This window comes from Girardinichthys multiradiatus, chromosome 6 (genome assembly GCF_021462225.1).
Source record: "Girardinichthys multiradiatus isolate DD_20200921_A chromosome 6, DD_fGirMul_XY1, whole genome shotgun sequence".
Lineage (NCBI taxonomy): Eukaryota > Metazoa > Chordata > Actinopteri > Cyprinodontiformes > Goodeidae > Girardinichthys > Girardinichthys multiradiatus.
This window is the reverse complement of record NC_061799.1, coordinates 9544524-9564504: the sequence shown is the minus strand read 5'-3', so window position 1 is coordinate 9564504 and position 19981 is coordinate 9544524. Positions and strand designations below refer to the sequence as shown.

General features: G+C 38.9%; 1 protein-coding gene across 2 annotated transcripts; it reads right to left on the bottom strand.

The window, feature by feature from the left end:
* Window positions 1-692: 692 nt before the first annotated feature.
* angptl1b (angiopoietin-like 1b) lies at window positions 693-18682 on the bottom strand. Of its 2 annotated transcripts, none has more exons than XM_047369039.1 (5): window positions 18503-18682; window positions 9657-10492; window positions 6327-6520; window positions 4248-4518; window positions 693-2392 (listed from the first exon to the last, which is right to left on the bottom strand). In XM_047369039.1, the coding sequence occupies exons 2-5, from the start codon at window positions 10453-10455 to the stop codon at window positions 2205-2207; spliced, it is 1452 nt and encodes a 483-aa protein (XP_047224995.1). In that variant the 5' UTR covers window positions 10456-10492; window positions 18503-18682; the 3' UTR covers window positions 693-2204. The 2 variants fall into 2 exon arrangements, with proteins under 2 accessions (XP_047224995.1, XP_047224994.1); XM_047369038.1 differs by having other exon boundaries at window positions 18520-18681.
* Window positions 18683-19981: the final 1299 nt, after the last annotated feature.

Sequence of the window (19981 nt, the reverse complement as noted above, 5' to 3'; positions counted from 1 at the left end):
TTTACTGTGCTTCAGTTTTAGGAAAATGATGCAGTTTGTATTAGAGGTTGTGTTTTTCCATGAGCATAAACAGGTTTGGGTGACCGACTGAATGTGACCAGAGTCCTATTATGTGTTTTGTTGTGTTGTTAGAGAGTTTTACATAGTTGGGTGTGAGATCCTTTGTGGTCGGTTTGGACGTCTGTTTTCAGATCTGCTTGTCTTATTGTGTTTAATGTGTTTTATGCAGTGCTGCTGTTCAACTTAGACTCAATAGTTTGTCTCTTCTGTCTGCTGATATGATTCCACTGAAAGACTTCTCAATGACTGTTGAGTAGGGACCCAATACTTTATCCATATGAGATCTGTTCACTGAAAAAACAGAGTTCCTCCATTAAGAGGAAAGAATGTAGATCTCCCTGTATGTAAAGGCATGATTGGGGGTATGGGCTTTTGTGAAGAAAAAAAAAAAGAAAAAAAAGAAAAACGAGATTTGGAATGATTCCACCCCCATCCATCTCCCTCAACCCCTTTGTCGTCTCCCCTTTCTCTCTTTCCTTCTCTGTCCTGTCTGGTTTTTCAGAAATGTGTTTCTCGTTGTCTGTCCCAGCACTTAAAACTCTCAATATGCCTGGTAGGCATATTTTTCCCTCTCCAAAACCACTCAAAGCAAGACTTAATTCCACCTTCTTTTCCTCTCAACAATGCTTGCATTTCCCAGAGTCATACTGAACTTTAATCAAAGTCCAAATGAAAAACACACAAGAACAATTTCCATATGAGTGTGCACAGTTTGACTATGATTGTCCTATTTACAGCAGGAGGAAACGACTCCCGTTTTTCTATAGGATCATTTCCTTCTCTCAAAGGACACCTGGCCCTTTTCACTGTTATGATAACTTAATTATACGCATAAATTATACTTTTTGGTCATCTGAACTCACACAGAGTATTTTAGCATGCAGTATAAAGGTTGTTTTAAGGGTAGAGATTTAAATTAAAATACACTGTGCAATTAAATGTGGTGCTTTGGATCTGGAAAAGAGTGTGTAGTTTATATGGATACAGTATACTGTATGTAGGTATTAACACTGTGGATTTTCCAGCTCCAAGCACCTAAAACAAAGTTATACCAAATATTAATGTTTGCACCAGATGTTTATCTTGGTGAGGTAGGTGATTCTGCATTCAGATCATGTGATGTTGGTACCGGAAATGTTATAGATTTTAATATTTTCTTAAATTCCTTTTACCTTTTAACATAATGGACCTTGGGAGAGTATTCATTCTTCTTGAACTTGTAATCATTTTTTTCATGTAAGAACCACAAACCAGGTATTGTACATAGTTTTCCATTTTTACCAATAAATATTTGTCAATTCATCTTTGGAAAATAGCTTCAAATCACTTAAGGTAGATGTAAAGTATATTTAAATGTGAATTTGTATGTCTTGCCACAGATTCCTAATTGCATTTAGGTTTGGACTTTGACTGGGCCATTCTAACACATACCCCTGTAGAGTTGTCTGTATAATTAATGTTGATTAAGTCTTATGCAGCCACTTACAGGCTTTCAGCATTCCCTTGTATTTAACTCCCTCCATCCAGCCATCAACTCTGACCAGCTTCTTTGGTCCTACTGAAGAACGGCATCCCACAGCATTATGCTGCCAACACTGTGTTTCCTTGTGGAGATGGTGTGTTCAAATTATGTGCAGTGTGTAGTTTTCTGTGTTTCGCATGAAGGCCAAAATGCACCTTCTTCCACATGTCTGGATTTAAATAGGGATGTCAGCGTGAATGGGGCTCAATACAAATGCTTGCCACACTTTTCAGCTTTTCATTTGTAAATAATTTGAAAACTGTGTATTTTTTATCTACATTACAATTTTGAGATGTCTTATGTTGGTCTATCAGATAAAATACATTGATGTTTGTTGTTGTAACGTCACATAATGTTTAAATGTTCAAGGACCATGAATACTTTTGCAAGGTCCAGTGTCGGTGCTTTACAGAGCTATTGTGATATAGATTCATGTCCCCAAAATGCCCTTATATGCAGAGTTTGTGTCTGTTCCTGCAAAATGACACTTGGCCTCTTTCCATTTGTTGAGTTTCTCCATCTAGGATCAACCTCTCATTGCAGATGTACTGTATAAAGGAGCAACTTAAGAAGGAGTCTTGAATTTGCCAGCCCTGCCTTTTGGACAGTACTTCTTGCAGCCTCAGTCTATGGGCCGGATCAGCATGCGAACAGACTTCATGGAGTAGAAACCTCCGCCGTAGTCAGCCCAGAAGATCCCGTCTTGGAATTTGCTGCGGTACACTCCTCCCGTGTACCAGACACCGTTAAGGTTGGCTTGGCCACAAGCATTGTACCACCATCCTCCTTTATGGAAATGTGCACAGTTACCTGTTAATGGGAAACAGGAGGATTAAAAGTTAGTGAGCAAGTGGATTTAAGAACATTTTACAAAAAGTCAGCCGAACAACATTGGTTTTTTTTAAGAATTACATTGACTTGATGAGAGGTCTAAAGCCCAAGGATGTGCTCCTTTACTAATGTGGCTTTTGTTTGTGGAGGTTGGGGGGATCAAGACAGTGTTGACTGAGGTCAAGCATGATTGATTCCCTGAGAGTCAGATACAATTTGGAAAAAGTCATAAGGTGCCTATTTACTCTATACCAACAACAAATAATCTCTTTGTCACCTTGTAAGTTTTGGCATGCTTTCAGCACTGAACGAAAAATTGCCAAAGGTCATGGATGTGAGTGAGAGATCATTATTTGTTTTGTAAAGGAAGTAAATGCTTTGCTTGAGGCTTCTTGGGATTCCATGCGAGCAGGGGCCAACCAACTACATTTCGGGTCTGTCTGTAAAACCTGAGCAGAACGTCAAAGCATCTCTGCTATTTTCCATAATAAACAACCCTTCCTCTATGTTCAGTTGCTGAAATACAAATTACAACTGAATACAGTGAGTTGCACAGTATTCAGTCAGCATGATAACAAATACATTTTAGTTTTAACATAAATAGTCATCTGGAAATTGTGCTTTGCTAAAAAGTTTTTTGGAGTGTCATTTTCACCATATATTCTGTCTGCTTTTATCAATGATCTGTCTCCCTACCAAAGATTCATGACTTATTTTTGACCCATGTTGAGGAACAGAATAGTTGCTGTAGTTGACATAATGAGTGGTAAACTCCTGCTTCCTTTACTTTTTAAATACGCATGCGCTTTGGGAATGCTGCTTGACCTTTAAAACAGTTCACCTAATTCATACAGAGATTTTTTAACTGTTTTGTTAACCCATGCTCAATTTTTTTTCTTGATACTTCCTTCTAAACTTAAGTACGCACACTGGTAGACAGATTCAAAAATGAAGCATCACCCGCCAACAGGTGGTGCCATGACTAAGGTAACTGTGTTTTGGCTTATAACCTCTAATTGGAAATTCACGTAGTCAAAAACCTTATAGGTATTGAACCTGTTGAGGACTCTGATTAAGTTCAACTACACCTATTTACAAAAATGGGCATAGTTTCATATGAACAAAGTTTTATTGTAGGGTAGCTAAAAAGTTAGCTAGGCAAATCTCAGCATCACAGACATTTGATCGAAATTCACATGCAAAGTCAGAAACATGATACCTAATTTGGCAAATATCCAACGATGAGGGGCGCTACAATTTTGAAAATAACATTTGCGTGAAACTTTGGACATAAACTTACATTGTCATACAGGCTTCATTGTCAAAATGGTAATAAATTGGCCAAGCGGGCATGTTTTATGAAGAAAAGTATAAATCTGACTTTCAAACTTTAAAACGAACGATCAGAAATCTCCTATTTGTTACTATGAGTTCTGACGTTCAAGATATTAACTGTGAATGACCCTGAACATCCAATATGCTGAAACCTATGGTCAGTCTAGTCATTCTGTTTTCCGCAACACTCTTTAGAAATTCACAATTTAAGATAACCCTTGTATCTCTGGATTTCTCTGGATGAGAGCTAAAAACGTGTGCACACTTCTTAATCAAAGTGGAGAATCTTTTGAACTTAAAAGTGAACATATTTTTAAAAAGTAAATTAAGAGTCACAAAGATCAGTGTAGGTTGATCACTAGGGGGCACCATAAGAAGGAGACTAATAATGGCATTTTACTGTGGCATTTAAAAGCAATGCAAAACTTGTGTTTAGGTAATAAGTAGTATTTCAAAATACTGTTATTTATTTTAAAGAAGACATCCCAGTGTGGCCGACCTGAGAAGGCGTCCTTGTCTCGATCCAGAGTGGTGAACTGTTTGCCATTGTGGCTGCTGAGGGAATCCCCGGCATTGCCCTGGTAGGTGCCCAGCCGCAGGCGGTACCCCTCGCTCTCAGGCTCCAGGTGAAAGCTGTTGTACTGCGCGTAGACTTTCTTGTCCATCCAGTCCTCCATCTCCACCAGGAGCTTGTAGTCTCCCTGTCTCCCCAACTTGTAGATAGCTTCCAGGCCGAGCCAGTACTCCCCGTCTATGTTTCCAAAGCCACTCTGGATCAAAGGAAAATTACAGGGAAGGTTTCAATAAGATCACAAGTAATAATCTATGTTGTATATCATGTGGGTCGTTGAGGAGTTTGGAAACAAGATAGTTATTTGGGAACTTAAAACCTTGTGGAAGACTTTGTGGGGTTGCTAGCAGAACAAATGAGAAATTTCTGCTTGATGGTGTTTTGGTCATGCTTCTGTAATTCAGGAGAACTTCAAAGAACACAAAATACACTGTGACAAAAGATTACCACCCTACCTATAAAACTTACAAGAAAGGCATGCTGTTGAGTTTATGCTGTAAAATAAGCACCTGGAAATCTTCAAAATGCTGATACTGGATCATAAAGACCAAAGAATCATCCAGACAAGCTAGAGATAAAAACATGGATGATCTTAAAACGTAGGTCCTAAAGAAATAACCTAAAGTATGGACATCTAATGTAACCCTATTCAACCCATTATCTGAACATGGTATGAAAATGACACAACTGCAAACCTACTAGCACAGAACCAGCCAGGAGTCCTATGGTAACTCTGGAAGAGCTGCAGAGATCCACAGCTCAGGTAGGAGAATCTGTTAGATGTTCTTGGTGGCTGCATCCTGCTGCGAGTTGCTTTTCTTCAGCAGGGATAAGGAAGCAGGTGAAAGTTGGTAGTTGAATACAGCTAAACACAGAGCAATACTGGGAGAAAACCTATTAGAAGCTGCAAACCACTGGAGGCTGGGGCAGCAAATCAATAACCCTAAACATACCACAGACCTACAATGAAATGGTTTAGATCAAAGCTTATTCATGTGTTAGAAAGGCCCAGTCAAAGACCTAAATCTGATTGAGAATCCAGGGCAAGATTGAAAATTGATATTCAAAGATGTGCTCCAATTAATCAAACTGATCTTGAAATATTTTTTAAAGAATGAGCAAAAGCATTCAGTATGTAGATATGCAAGCCTGGTAGAAACATACCTCAAAAAACTTGCAGCAGTGATTTTTATTCTTAAAAAATTTGGAAAAATATGAATCCTTTTCCTTCCACTTCGTAATCATGCATGACTTTGTGTTGTTAAGTTTATGTTAAATGTCTATCACATTAAATTTCCATTGAAAGTTGTAAAATATTCTGGTTGTAATGACAAAATGTGAGAAAGTTCAACATACTAATGCATTGCGTCTGTGTCTGGGCACCAGGCTCAAAAACGCTCTGCTTGGAAGAAGAGGTTAAGGTGTATGAATGTGGATGAATTGTGAGCCAGCAGATGATGAATGAAGCAGGATTTCAGTATGGTTCAGTGTGTGTGTGTGTGTGTGTGTGTGTGATGGTTATGCCCTTGTGGTAGGGTGCAGAGACAGCGGACAGCGTTGAGGAGAACCATTTAGCTGCCAGTTACCCATGTATGATGCTGGCCAGACTGAGTGGAACACTGGATTGTTGCAGCTGTCAGCAGTGGTATACTTCTCATTCTCACTGGGTTTCACGAGAGCTCTATATGGTGCGCTGTATTGGGCCAAGCAGCCATCCATCTAGGGAGGCTCCATAGTAGAAGTGGTTTTGGAAAGCAATACTTGTAAACTGAGCTGTGGAACATACCTTTCTCATGGGGCATCTACTGTTTCATAATGGGAATCTCAAAGCATTATATGTTACAGTAACAAAAAGAACATAACTGTCTTTAACATAATTATCCCAAAGACTCTAGATGGCTCCTTTATAAAGATCATTACTCTCATTTTTGTAAGAGCCGAATCTTTAAAGAAAGAAGAAAGGAGAAAAGGAAGAAAGCAAGATGGAGGGAGTACCACTGTCACCACCTTGTAGTTATCCCAGTTCCTGAAGAAGTTAACTGATCCATCTCTCCGGCGCTGGATAACCGTCCAACCCCCGTTGTCTATATCCTGTTCACACCAGGCTTGCACCGGCCTCTCCGCTTCATCTGGTTTGATCACATACATACCGCTGGTGCTGTGGCCGGCCTCTTGGGCCTCCTGGCAGTCTCTGAACGAGCCTGAAGAAAAGCATGATAACAGAGAGGGGAGCAGGCAGTGAAGGACAGGATCCAGCTGGAAAATGGACAACAGGACAAAGAATCTGACTTTATGAACTGTAGAATCATCAGTCTTTTTTAGCTTTGTAAATGTTTACATAAGGGCAAAGAGAAAGAACAAAGTTATGAGGAAAGAAAGCATTTAGGTTTAAAAGACACTAAAAATTTTACATCTCAGGGAATAGATGCTAGGCTAACTAGCCTTCAGCAGGATTGTTTTAGCTTAATTTTATCTGTATCAATTTTATCTGTTTCATACTATAATATTTGACAAAAAAAACTCATGTAGAAAGTGAGGCTTTAACATAAATGTTCATCTGCCTAAAAAAAAACAGGAACCTATAAAAGTTAAATATTTAACAATTTATTGTTAACTTCATAACAATTCTCTTGCTAGCTTAACTTGGCTAAAACATAGCTCTGGCTGCTGTTTAATTTGTATGTCTGTAGTAGTCCTTAGTATTTTATTTCAAAGTCTGCTTCTTCCAACAACTTAAAATTACAATGGAGGATTAGGGCCAGGCTAAGAGAAATGTTTGGGGGGGATTATGAGAATAAAGTCATAATATTACCAGAATAAAGTCATTATTATGAGAATAAAGTTGTGATTTTAGGAGAAAACAAGTGATAATGAGACAGCTTCTCTTCTACAAACAAAGCAATTTCTTCCAAGTCTGAGTGGTCATTCGCACAATTGTTTCAAAGTCCTGATACTGATAATAATTCAATGTGGATGTGCTAAAAGATTAAAAATGTCCATTATTTGTGAAACTGATACCACAGTATAACTTCACAAGATGCTCAGCATTCCTTATTTTAACCTGTTAAGGGTTTTAGAAGCAATTTCCACCTGAAATTACATACCTGAAATAAATAAAGTATAGCTCCACAGTTAAGGTCTAAATGCAAACCTTTAGTACCTGTGTGAAGGTAAGACAAAAACGAATATTTTTCACATGGAAGCACTATTGCAACTGTTACTATGTCTGATTTATTTGTGATGAAACAAAAAAATAACAATAAACACACCACACACAGCTCAGTTGGGCTTAATGGAAGACCTCAAGTTGTCAAAAAAATTATGACCCAGTTCTCATGTTATGAATTTATTCTCATAACATTCTGAACTTATTCTTGTAATATCCCAAAAGAAGAATTCTCTTGGCCTGGCCCTAATACTCTGTCATATACAATAACTGTGAATAAAGACAGTACTCTGGTTTTGCAACTCTCACTCTACTGGAGTGAGAATCAGGCTCTTTCTCTATTTCTCACTCTGCCCAGTGTGCAAAGCAAACAATGCTGTTTGGAACTGGCCATCCCAAACAAATTGGATATTTCCGTACAAAGACATCTAGCCATTTTTTCCTCACTGTCTGGCATTAATTGAGACTAAACATTTCTTTTAAGGTCAGTTAAGATGACCTAAATTGTTTCTATTTTCTAAATGCTAGAATAAAGAGACAATTTTTTATTTCAGAGGTACAAATTTATTTGTAATTGTAGAATTTCCTGTTAAACTGAATGACTGGGGTCAAGGGTTTTAAAGGGGACATGTCATGCAAAATCAAATTTTTTAGCCTTTAAATATACTTGTGTACTCAGAGTCTGTAGGAGTGCAGAAAAGTTGAATTTAGTCTTGTGAGATATCTTTATATTCTGTTTGGATAATATTTTTCGTAAAAGTCCGCTCAGTTTTTAGTCTGTTTAGTTTTCTCTATCATCTGTTATGTTTTTTCCAACTGATACGTCACAGTATACGCATCTTTTATGGGACTACGATTAGGGCTTTGTGATGGCCACTCTAAAACTTTGTTGTACTTATATCAATTTGTAATTAATTATGTGGTATAAGTAGAGTCATTGTTCATTTGTGAGACCTATTTGTGCCCAAGCTTTAACTTCCACACTGTAATTAATTAGTCTTAACACAATTGTGTTAACAGAATTATCTCCCTGGTCCGAACCACTCTGGAGATAGATTAAGTTTTTGGTAGTGTTGCCTCAGTACTCCACTAGTCAAGATACTTTGAATAAAATAAAGATGAGGTCCACATGTATGGCAGTAAAGTCTTTGGTTAACATTGGTCAAAGGACATTTTGTACTTCAAGACATCACAGGAAGACCTCCAGTGTAAATAAAGATATGCACATTGGCAATGTTTTCTACTTGTTTTTAATAAATTGGCATTAATAACATCTGACTTTTTTAAACCCACCCACTCAAATCTCAACCTCACCCGAAAATCCATGGAAAAGCTGGCACCTCTGAAGTACTACATTGTATGACTGTATGTGTAAATGACCTATTGTGGATTGTACTGTAAAGCTATTTCAGTATTCAACAACAACGCTCAAAGCAGTCCATTTACCATTTACATGTGCCTGCTGTAGATCTACAAAGTTGCACTTGTTTATAATTTCTTCTGAGGACAGGCCAATTGAGTCTCACTAATGAGATATGACTTTTCCCCCACTTAAAGTCAAAAAACTACAAATAGATAGTTTCATATAGATGTGTGTAGTGAGTTTATTTAAGGGGTTAGCAACTCCTATATGTAATTATTTGTTGTATTGCTGTAAAGCTCTAGTATGGCCTCTTGTGTATGCTGAACATACCTCTACTTCTTGGTGAGCAAGACTCCCATCATGTCTGTCTGGGTTTTGTCTAATTCTTGCAAAATAATTTGCCAATTTGCCTGTCCTGAAATTCTTCACAGTTTATTTTTCTTGAGCAACACCAATGCAAGAGCATCTTTTTTTCTGTTGATGAGCAAAATCGAGCTGGTCAAGTCTAACTTCACCTTGCTAAAGATTTTCTGCATCTGCTCAAATTGTACAGCATTTGTGTTTCCATTCTGGTCTGTGTGTTTTCTGCTGAGCATGAAGCAGAATTCCAGCTGATCCTGCACATTTTTAACCTTTGAAATGAGGCCACTGGCCCATCTACAGCTGCAGCCTGGGAGTGCGAGGCTGTTGTTGTTGGCCTTTCAAAGTTATGGCTATCCCACATTTTACCATGACACGTCTGTCTTGGATTTGACTGTGTGACTGAATCAAGGGATAAATAAATAGAAATGTATGACCACTCACTCACCCTCTGTGCTGACGTTTCTCTCAGATTTCGGGACCTCGGGAGTACTGCTCGTGGGAGATGACCCTGAATGAGAGCCCCTTTCCGGGCCAAACCCTCTGGTGTTACGACTCTGGATCTCATTTGTGAACCGTGGCACACTGACCGGAATGTTCTCAGGCACCACCTGTACCAACGGAGGTCCTATGTGTGGTTGTTCATGTCTACGACTATACATCTGCATACAGTGTTCTTCTAAAGTTCCAATCAGCACTGACTGATTGTTCACAATTGCAGACAATGCTGCATATTTGGCCTCCAGCTCCTTGTACCGGGATGTCAACCGCAGTGACTCAGTTGTGGCATTAAGGATGCGTGTCTCCAGCTGAGCCAGCTCCAGAGAGTTGTCCCTCTTCCTTATGATCTCGTGCAGCAGCTGCATGTAAAGCTGGGTCACTCTGGAGTTCATGTTTCTGCTCTCCTTCCTCAATAGCTTCATCTCATTCACCAGGTTACCGTCCACATCCACCACAAGCTTCAAAGTTTCCATCTCCCGACGTTGTTTGGACAGAAGGTCTCGCACTGCAGCAACATCCAGGCGTGTCACTCGGTCTTTATCAGTGGAATAGCCACGGGCAGCGCAAATGGGACCCGTAATCTTTTGTTCTGGGACTAAGAAGGTGTAGGAGCATTTCTTGTTTTCTTCAGCTGCCTCTGGAGCTCTTCGAATCCTGGCCAGGATTGGGTTCCTGGTCAAGGCTTGACTGTTGCTCCACAGAGACAAACCCAACAGGAGAAAAAAGTTCCACACATCAAGACCCATGATTGCTCCTCTTGCTATCACCAAACAGCCAAGAAATCTGTAAAATGAAAGATCAGATAAAAGGATAAAATCTTTGTTTTCTGTATTTCAGCAAATACCCAAATGGCAACATGTGTCTATCTTCAACTTTGCAGCGTCGGACTCTCTTCCCCGAGATTAGATTCTACAAGTTATTACACAAGCAAATTTAATCCATCTATTTTCTTTGCCAAGTTAATCTTTGCAGTTTCTGTCTATCTCGTTTGCCCAACACAGAGACGTATATGATAAACAACCCTTCATCCACTTACGCATGCCTAAAGGCGACTTAATAGTTCCAGCTGACCTAATGCATTTTTGAACCATGAGAGAAAACAGAACAATGAGACAAAAACTACACTTGAAGAGGGAGAGCATGCAATCTCCAGGGGAACAGTTTGTTATTATTTGAACTTCTGCAGACACTATGTCGAATCTGTGACCTGCTAAGAGAGGTGATAGACACAAACACACCTCTCGTTATTGAATCATCTTTTGTTAACTCCTCACTTACCTGATTGCCTAAATTTGCATCCACCCTCCTCACAAACAAACCTCTGCCTGCATAATTTAAACAGAGGACTTCCTTGTTTTGAGGCCACAACACTAATCACTGCTCTACTCTCCATTGTTCCCACTAATACGTATCCATCCATTGATCTTTTATCTCTCTGTCCTTGTTGGGTTGCATGGGGAAGATTGTGCCCATCTCCAGTGGTCAACAGTAAAGAGTGAAGACGCACCCCGAAGAGACTGACAGACCATCACAGGCGAATACAGAGACACAGAGGACAGACAACTATAAATGTATACACTTACATCTGAGGACAATTTAGGGTTGACAATTAACCTAAGATGCATGCTTTGGGAATCTGAAAGAAAAATCTGAGGACCCAGAGAAAATAAATGTGTGGACAAGGAGAACATACTCATTTTATGCTGTAAGGCATGGAATTAATGTTTTACGCATTTACATAGTATTAATTAATAAATAATTTCTTGATATGTTGGCTATACTTTAAAACAGAACCCAGTTTGGCAATGTGTTAAATGGTTTGTAACTTTTTTAACTGTAGTAATTCCTCAGAGAAATGAAAACAGATTTTCACCTATTTGAATTTAGCTGTTTATCTCAGTGCAGCTCACAGATCAGGCATACATGAGCTCTCAGGGTAACATGAGATGGAATTCATCAACAAAAATCCAGCTAAAGGCTTTATTTACCACTTATTTCTGAATGCTGGACATCTGTAATTTTCTTTCTTTCTTATTACACTTTTACCTCAATAAAAAACAAGAAACACATTAAACTAATGAATGTTTGGCAGCTATTGACATAAAAAGTAAACAATTAATAGTGTCATTAATAACAGTAGTAAATATTTTTTGCACTTGGGTATTTATTGAGAATTTATAAATACTATAGCTAGCACATGCATGAACCAACAAAAAGTCCCAGTTGTCCTGTTATGCTGCAAGAGGCCCATTTTACTGCATCATTTGGGTTCAGATGTCCCCTTATAGAAAGAAGATTATTATTGCCTGCTGTAAGGATATGAGGTTTTATGAGTGCATTGTATATTATCTACCAGCAGGAGGTCACTTAGAATTACTTTGGCATAATTAGGGGTCCTAATCTGCCATATTTCATAAGTCAACTGGCCCAAATGAGGATTAAAACAAAATAATTTAAATAAATTTCAGAAACATATGCAGATAAATTAAATTATAAGAGGTTTTATCGGCATTTAGCTCCATTGCGTTATAAAAAAAACTACTAAGAACATAAACTGAGAATGGGTTAAGTCTACAGGTACAAAACAGTTGGTTTAAGCGTTCAAAGTGGAGGTAGGAAGAGATGAAATGGCACATGCTGGGTATGAAATGGGGCTACAAATCAGTGAAGGAGCTTTTTTGACCTGGAGCCTGACATCACTCACCTAAATGGCAGGTAGATAAGTGGTTTCATTAAACTAACAGAAATCTTGTGGCTTGAGACTCATTTCCAACTTCATTAAAACCACTTTGCTGCTATAATTCGGTCTATGACACAATAAAAATTAGTCTGAGAAGTTACACTTCTAATTTTTCCTTTCACTTTCCCCCCTTCTTTGATGTTTCTGAGCACCGAAGTTATTCTTTGGCCTAGTTTTCCGCTAGCCACCTAATCATAGTGTGACATCCATTTCAACAATGTTTGGCATCACCCAGAGAAAATATGAAGACTTTCTTAAATTTAAATGAACATAACTGAAATGTTAAAATTCTCATTTAAATAAGGTGGTCTGCACCACTTGCATCTGTTATCCATTGCACATGCAATCTTTGTAGATCACCTCAACAAGCCCACTTATTGCAGGTGCAATTTGTTTTGCACAAGCAGTTTAACGCTCCTTATTTGGGATCTCAGTAAATTAGGCCCATAGTGATGTAGTTCACGGACCTATTTGTTTTGACAATTTCTAGTTTCTTAGAAAAATATGTGTAAAAACAGAAGCACAACAATCCAAAAAATGTTGTGGCCTACACAGTGATGAGAATGATTGCTAATTTGACAGTTGTCCAGCAGATGTTCTCTGGGTCTGTAAAATTTCACTTTTTGAACTGTATTACTTCTGTTTCTTTGTTTAGATCCCATTTTCGGGGTACGTGTGTACAGTTTTGGTGGTGTATATAAATTGCTTTGATGGTCTGTAGGAAGTCTGTTGAATTACTGGAAACTGGAGATCTTTGTTGATGTTTTGGCTTTGCTTGAATCCATTTACCATAATCCAGCTGCACAACTCAAGTTCAGGGAGGGTAGTTCGGTGTGGATCAGAAGGAGCTGCCAGAGAAGCCTGAACACAAGAGTTCTGCTTATTAATGAAGCAAGAGAGCATTGAAATAAAAATGTGAAGAGAAGCAGACCTTGAAAGATGTCCAGCTGGTGTCACACAGTACGTACTGCAGACAGTTCTGCCTTTGGCAGGAGCTGCTTTCTGCTTGTGGTGGGCCAGTTGTTCCACCTAACTCCCACCAATGTGTTATCCTAACTCTTATTTTCAATACGTTCCCGGGTGGCTCCTGTTTCATAATGGCCCCAACCACTTCTATACCAGGTGTCCCAGTTCGTGTAAGTGTTGATCTCTGTCTTTAATATTCCTGTGGATCTCATTGCTTAGATCTTTCGCAAAATTCTATCACAGCCTTTCAGCGTACCTGCACTGGCTTATGTGGATCATTATGGTAATTAATCCTCTGACGGTCCGGATAAAAGATTTCCCTTACACTTGAATATTCCAAAACATTGAGCCACCGTGTTGTCAATAAAAGTATCTTTTATTGACCACTGTCTAATGTGTTTCAAGAGTAGAAGCAGAAACTGATTTTTTTTTTTTTTTTTTCCTGTAAAGTCTGTTCTTGTAAAAAAAAACATAAAAACTCAATTTTAATCTAATTGGTTTTGACAGAAACTGGAATAAAGAAAAGAGAGTGTAAGATCCCTACGTCATTGCTCTAGAAACCGGTTTGGCCTGATCCAAAATAATGAACCAAACTCAGGCTGAGCCAAATCTAACCAGCAGGCAGTGTGGTGGACATGGGTATCGTCACACCACTGACAGCCACACTAATGAGCCAAGTCCACATCAGATTCTAACTAGATACATAGAACCATGGTTGCAAAACAGAGGCACAGATACTTTAGTGGCACCTAAAAGATATCTTGATGTCAGTTTTTTGAAGGCTAAATATGAACTATCCATTCATCCATTGACCATCCTTGCAGGATTGGGGCTGGTGCCTAGCTCCAGGGGTCATTGGGCAAGGGGCGGGGAGGAGCACCCTGGACAGGTTGCCAGTCCATTTCGGGGCAACACAGAGACACACAGAACAGACAACAATGCAAACACACACTCATATCTAAAGCCAATTTAAAGAGACCATTTATTCTAACACTGTTTGGACTGTGGGAGGAATCTGGAGTACCCAGAGAGAACCTATGCATGCACAGAGAAAACATGCAAACTCCATGCAGAAAGAAAGGGATTCAAACCCAGCTGCAAGGCAACAGCTCTACCCACTGCGACAACATGCAGCTCAACTATGAATTAATTAACTGTGATATAGAGCGAATAAGCACCTAAGCCAAAAAGATTACCTGTTTTAGCTCATATCTGTGCATCATCAGAAACTGTCAAGAACTCCCAATATGAACTGCAGAGCATTAGGGTGAACCAGGATCTACTACGTTTGGCTACTTATGCTGTGTCCCATTTACAACTTAAATCAAAACTCGTATCTCAGTTGAGCTACATGTATTTGTTTATTGAGAAACAAATAATTAAAAGCACAAATGAACTGTGTTTTACTGTAGATATAACTTACTTTGATCCGCAAAGCGGCCATATTAGATTTTGAATTTGGGGTTGGTGAGAATCCTCCAATTTTTCCACTTGCAATTCTGACTTCGGGATCTTTCTGAGTACAACTTTAAGGCATAACAACACTGTACCCTTCAATCATGACACAACAAACACTTTACTTCTGTTATTAAATCTTTGTCTAGAAGTCTCAGTGGGGGCAGAGACTTACAGTATTTGTATTGCTAGTAGTGGAATACTTGGTATTAGCTGAGTTGGTACTTCTTAGTAAAGCCAGAACCATAGAATGTGTTGAAATAAATTACTGCAAGACAGACAAAGCGGGGGCTTTAAATTATTAATGTGGTCTTATTTTGACATTTAATTGAGTCTTGTCCACAGTCATAGAAACAAATCCTGGTGGATTATCTTAAACTGCTGCATTTGTCAGAAAAATAATATGATTGACTCAAAGGAAATTTATATTTTCTGTGTTTTCTGAAGTTTAATGTTTTTTTTTATTTCAAGTCTCAGAGCCAACATAAGTATTTAATAACTGTGTTTGTCAACAACACTACTTGCTCTGAAGCCAGAGTTTTAGCTTTTCATGTGAAACAAGTTAAGTTTGAATGAATCATGAATCATAAATGAAATGATTACAGACACAAGGGCACTTAAAGGAAAATGAGCCATTTGTTAGAGTTCTGCGACACCTTGACACGGTCAGACAGTTATTATTTGCAGTACAGTTCTTTTTTTTCTGTTTTTTTTTTTTGCTAACCACAGATCATCTTGCTTTAAAAGTCAAAGCAAAAGTCTGAGAACCTGGCATGTCTGCAGGACTCCAGCCGCTCAGTATGAATCTCACAGGCTCCGGTCTGACAGCAGTGACAATGTTTACATAGAGGCTCTTCAGCCGGGGCTGTAAAACTCATCTGCGGTTATTACCTCCAGGTTTCCCTCCTTCACAACGTGCAAGATTTCATCAAGTTTATAACAAAGCAGCCTGTCTTTAATGACTTAGTCAAAGATTAACTTCAAGTTTTTTTCTTTCACTGTTCTCAGAGATGGACATCACCAGCAGTCAGTGTATTACAAAAGTACTCCCACCCCTTGAGCTTGTTCACGTTTTGTCACTTTACAACTGCAAACTTCAATCTATTTTGTTGGGATTTTAAGTGATGGAGAAAATGATACATGGTTGTAAAATGTTTTACATCTAAAAGTGTGCTGTTCATTATTAATTCAGCACAGTGTAAAGGGGACAACCAAGTGCCTTCAAAAGTCACTTAATTAGTAGAGTCCACCTGTATGGAATTTTATCTCATTGTAAATCAATTTGTTCTGTGAAGGCCTTAGAAGTTTGCTAGAGAACCAAACATCTTCATGAAGACCAAGGGACAGAGCAGACATGTCAGCTAGATAGTTGTGAAGACGTTTAAAGGAGGGTTGGGTTAGGAAACAATATCCCATGCTTTAAACATCTCTCAAAGCTCTGTTCTTCCCATCATTTGAAAATGGAAAGACTGGCACAACCAAACACTACCAAGATGTGGCTGTCTACCTTAACTGCAATGCCTGGTAAGGAAAGCATTACTGAGAAGCAGTCAAGAGACTCATGGTAACTCTGGAGGAGATGCAGAGACCCACAGCACAGATGGCTATAAGAAGTCCAGGTTAAAGTTTGCCACAAGTCATGTAAAGGGCACTGCAACCACAAAACGCATTGTGTGGAGTGTAAAAGAAGATGGATGAGGCTACAGGGAAATGTTGAAAGAAGACCTAGCTGAAGTAGGCTTGAGGCTGGGGCAGAGGTTCACCATCCAGCAGGACAACAACCGACATATAGCCAGTGTCAGACGTATGGTTCTCAGAGCTGATCCAGATGCAGGCAAAGGCAGAATAGTAAATAGAAAATGTTTAATAATAAAATAAAAAGCTTACAGGGCGAGGCATAAAGGCTGGCATGGACTTGGCATGTCAAGGACATGGACAGGCTTGGCATAGCAAAACAACATACTCCAACAAGGAGTAAACAGAAGAGAAGAGTACATATGGAGCATGGCACAGGTGAAAGCAGTGAGACTGATTTGAATGAATCAGGTAGACCAAATGAAGTTGATTGTGGTGACAGTGGCTGAGAATAGAAAAAAACATGATTGAAAACATGAAAGAAAACCCAAAGGAATATCTAACAGAGAACAGAAAAAATCTAAGGTAAACAGAGAACATAGAATGACTATGAAACTAAAAAATAATCTAAACATGAAAACTCCAGACATTAATAAACAGTGGGAAGTGAGCTACAGAAAGCAATATTTAAAGAGCACACTCATTGGCATGGAAAATGTCCACATAAACACACAAAAGTAAATCCAAGACTCGAAACCCTCCAAATCATGACAGCCAGAGCGACAGACATTTAGATCAAAGCATAGTCATGTGTAAGAATGGCCTAGTCAAAGTCCCAACCTAAATACAATTGAGAATCAGTGATAAAACTTGAGAATTGATGTTCACCGAGGCTTTCCACATAAACTGAGATTTTGCAAAAAAGAATGGCCATTTCTGTCAATAGATGTGCAAAGGTGGCAGAGACATACCCCCAAAAAACTTTAGATGCAGTTAAAATCAGCTTCTAAGAAGTCTTGACTCAAGGTAGCTGAATACAAATGCGTGCTGCACTTTTCAGACTTTTATTTGTGAAATAATTTTAAGCACCATGTATCATTTTCTTCACAATTATGTGCCACTTTGTGTTGATCTTTCACATAAAATTCCAAGAAATGCATTGAGGTTTGTGGTTGTTATGTGACCAAATGTTCAAGGGGTATGAACACTTTTGCAAGGCAGTTAATTCAGAACTCACTACCAGTTCTGTTTTGTTGTGAGTGGTTTTCCAAGACCAGGTTAATAAAGAGCCAGCACGCCTAGATGGTACCACCTTCTGCTGGAAACCAATCACAACATAAAGATATTATTAATTAAAAAGCAACATTTTTCCAGTCTAGCCGTGTTGTGGCTTTTTCTAGGGGCCTGTAGATTTCATTGCACTGAGCCAACCAGCCCACAAGCACTGGTGCTACTGATTAGGCCCGTCTGTTGACGAGGCAACATGATACACGAGCTTTCTACTTGATGAATGTGATCAATGGTTTTAGTAAAACCCTGACCCATGGCTCCTAAAGAAGGTCCCCGAACATCCGAAAAGCTGTTTTTTGGAACATTTCTGAATAACCTACCACAAAGTAAATAAAAAAAATCATGAACTGAAGGTTTTCAATGGGTGAAAATAAATACATATTTGAAAAAATTGTCTGAAACTTTTAAAATGAAATGCTAAAAACTTTCCTTTCCAGTAGTTTTAAATTGATTTACCCTTCAAGATTTTACCGTTATTGTTGGCTGAGGTAAAGTTTAGTTTGAACAGTTTTTTTAACATAAGCTGACTCTTGTGGGAGAGAAACCAAATTGCTTCAAGCTGAATAAACACTTTACTAATTTTAGCTGCGCTGTTATGAACTGTATGAAACATCAGATTTAACACATTCCTTCTTCATTCTTTACACTAATAAGTAGTTTTTTCGACCAGTCAGAGTGATGTTGTGAACTAGAAATACAAATACAATACACCTGAGTTGCAAAGATGAACGAGAAAGTGAAATAAAAAGCCTTTTAATAAAACTAACCAGAAGCAAGATCCCACCTGTGTCAGTGAGTTCAGTCAGTGGTGTCTCAGTTGTGTACCTCCGTCAGGTTCATTCTGTGTCTCCTTGCCTTCGGTGCTCCGTTTTCCTTCTGCTCCCACTGAGACCGAGGGCCTGTGCTGACTTACACCAGCAGGCGCAGCCCACTGGTACAGAGCAGTGGAGGGTGGTCCATGTACAGAAAGGAGGATGATGGAGTGATTTTCCTTGTGGCTCCTTGTAGCCCTCCCCATCTCCTATGATGTCATGTATAGTTTAGGAGGGGATGATGGAATGGATGTTTTCCCAGAAAATGAAAGTGGGATGAATCCAACTTGGTCGGTGGTAAGTGAGCAGCAAGGACACAGGCACTTCACATCAGGGATTCTATGGTCTTTAATGCTTAGATTGTATAACTTACTTTGTTAGGTCGTTTCTCACTCACATGCAGTGCCTTGGGAAAGTATTCTTGAACGTTTTCCACATTTTGTCACACTCCATCCACAAACTTTAAGTGATTTGATTGGGATGATAGATGAAAACAAGGTTAATTTGTGTGTAATGTAATCTGAGTAAATATCCAGTTGTTATGTGATGACCTTTGAGATTTGTTACAGAACACTGGGGAACAAACAGCATCATGAAGACCAAGAAAACCCACAGGCAGACAGGGATAAAGTTGTGGAGAAGTTTACAGTATAGTCAAGTAATATAGCAACATTTCAACTTTGAAGATCTCACTGTTCATTCCATCATCTGAAAATGGAAAGATTATGACAGTTAAGAATCCCATGGTTCAAAATGAAACTTTTTGATCTCCATGCATACTGAACATCACCCTGAACACACCCTCTTCGCCATGGAGCATGGTGGTGGCAGCATTATGGTGTGGACATGTGCCTTTTAAGCAGGGACAGAGAATCTGGTCAGAGATTATGGAATCAGATGATGGAAAGATTTTAACAGATGTTCTCCATCCAATCAGACTGAGCTTGAAGTAGATGCGCTGAGCTCGTAGCAAATGTAAAAGGTGGTTCAACAAAGTACTGACTGACTTTTCAAAATCATTTCTCATTTTCCTTCCACTTCACAATTAATGCTGTACTTTGTGTTGGTCCATCACATAAAATACAAATAAAACAAGCTTGTGGTTGTAATGTGACAAAACGAGAAAAAGTGATGTATGAATGTTTGAGCAACAAACAAAAACATATCTCAGATCTGCGGAGGTTAATGTTCTCTTTTCGTCTTTCAGACACATAAACACACTCATGTGTCAGCTTCATTCATTAGACTCTTTCTCACAGCCTTCTCCCTCCTCCCTACAAATCTGTTTCCTATCACCTCTAATCTAATTCCAGCTTTATTCTGGAGATCCAATAGCTTCGGCATACTGTTGGGGAGAGGATGTATTTTGGATGGGAATGTTTCTCTTGTGTTTACTGATTATGAGGGTTGTCTGTGTCTCTTGAAACAGGCCAA

What these genes read in the sequence shown, in the direction of transcription:
- angptl1b (XM_047369039.1), bottom strand. Translation starts at nt 10,455, where the DNA reads ATGGGTCTTGATGTGTGGAACTTTTTTCTCCTGTTGGGTTTGTCTCTG. An exon ending in GGAACTGGGATAACTACAAG is followed by an intron (nt 4,519 to 6,326) that starts GTGGTGACAGTG and finishes CCTTTGATCCAG; the next exon opens with AGTGGCTTTGGAAACATAGA. An exon ending in AGACAAGGACGCCTTCTCAG is followed by an intron (nt 2,393 to 4,247) that starts GTCGGCCACACT and finishes TCCCATTAACAG; the next exon opens with GTAACTGTGCACATTTCCAT.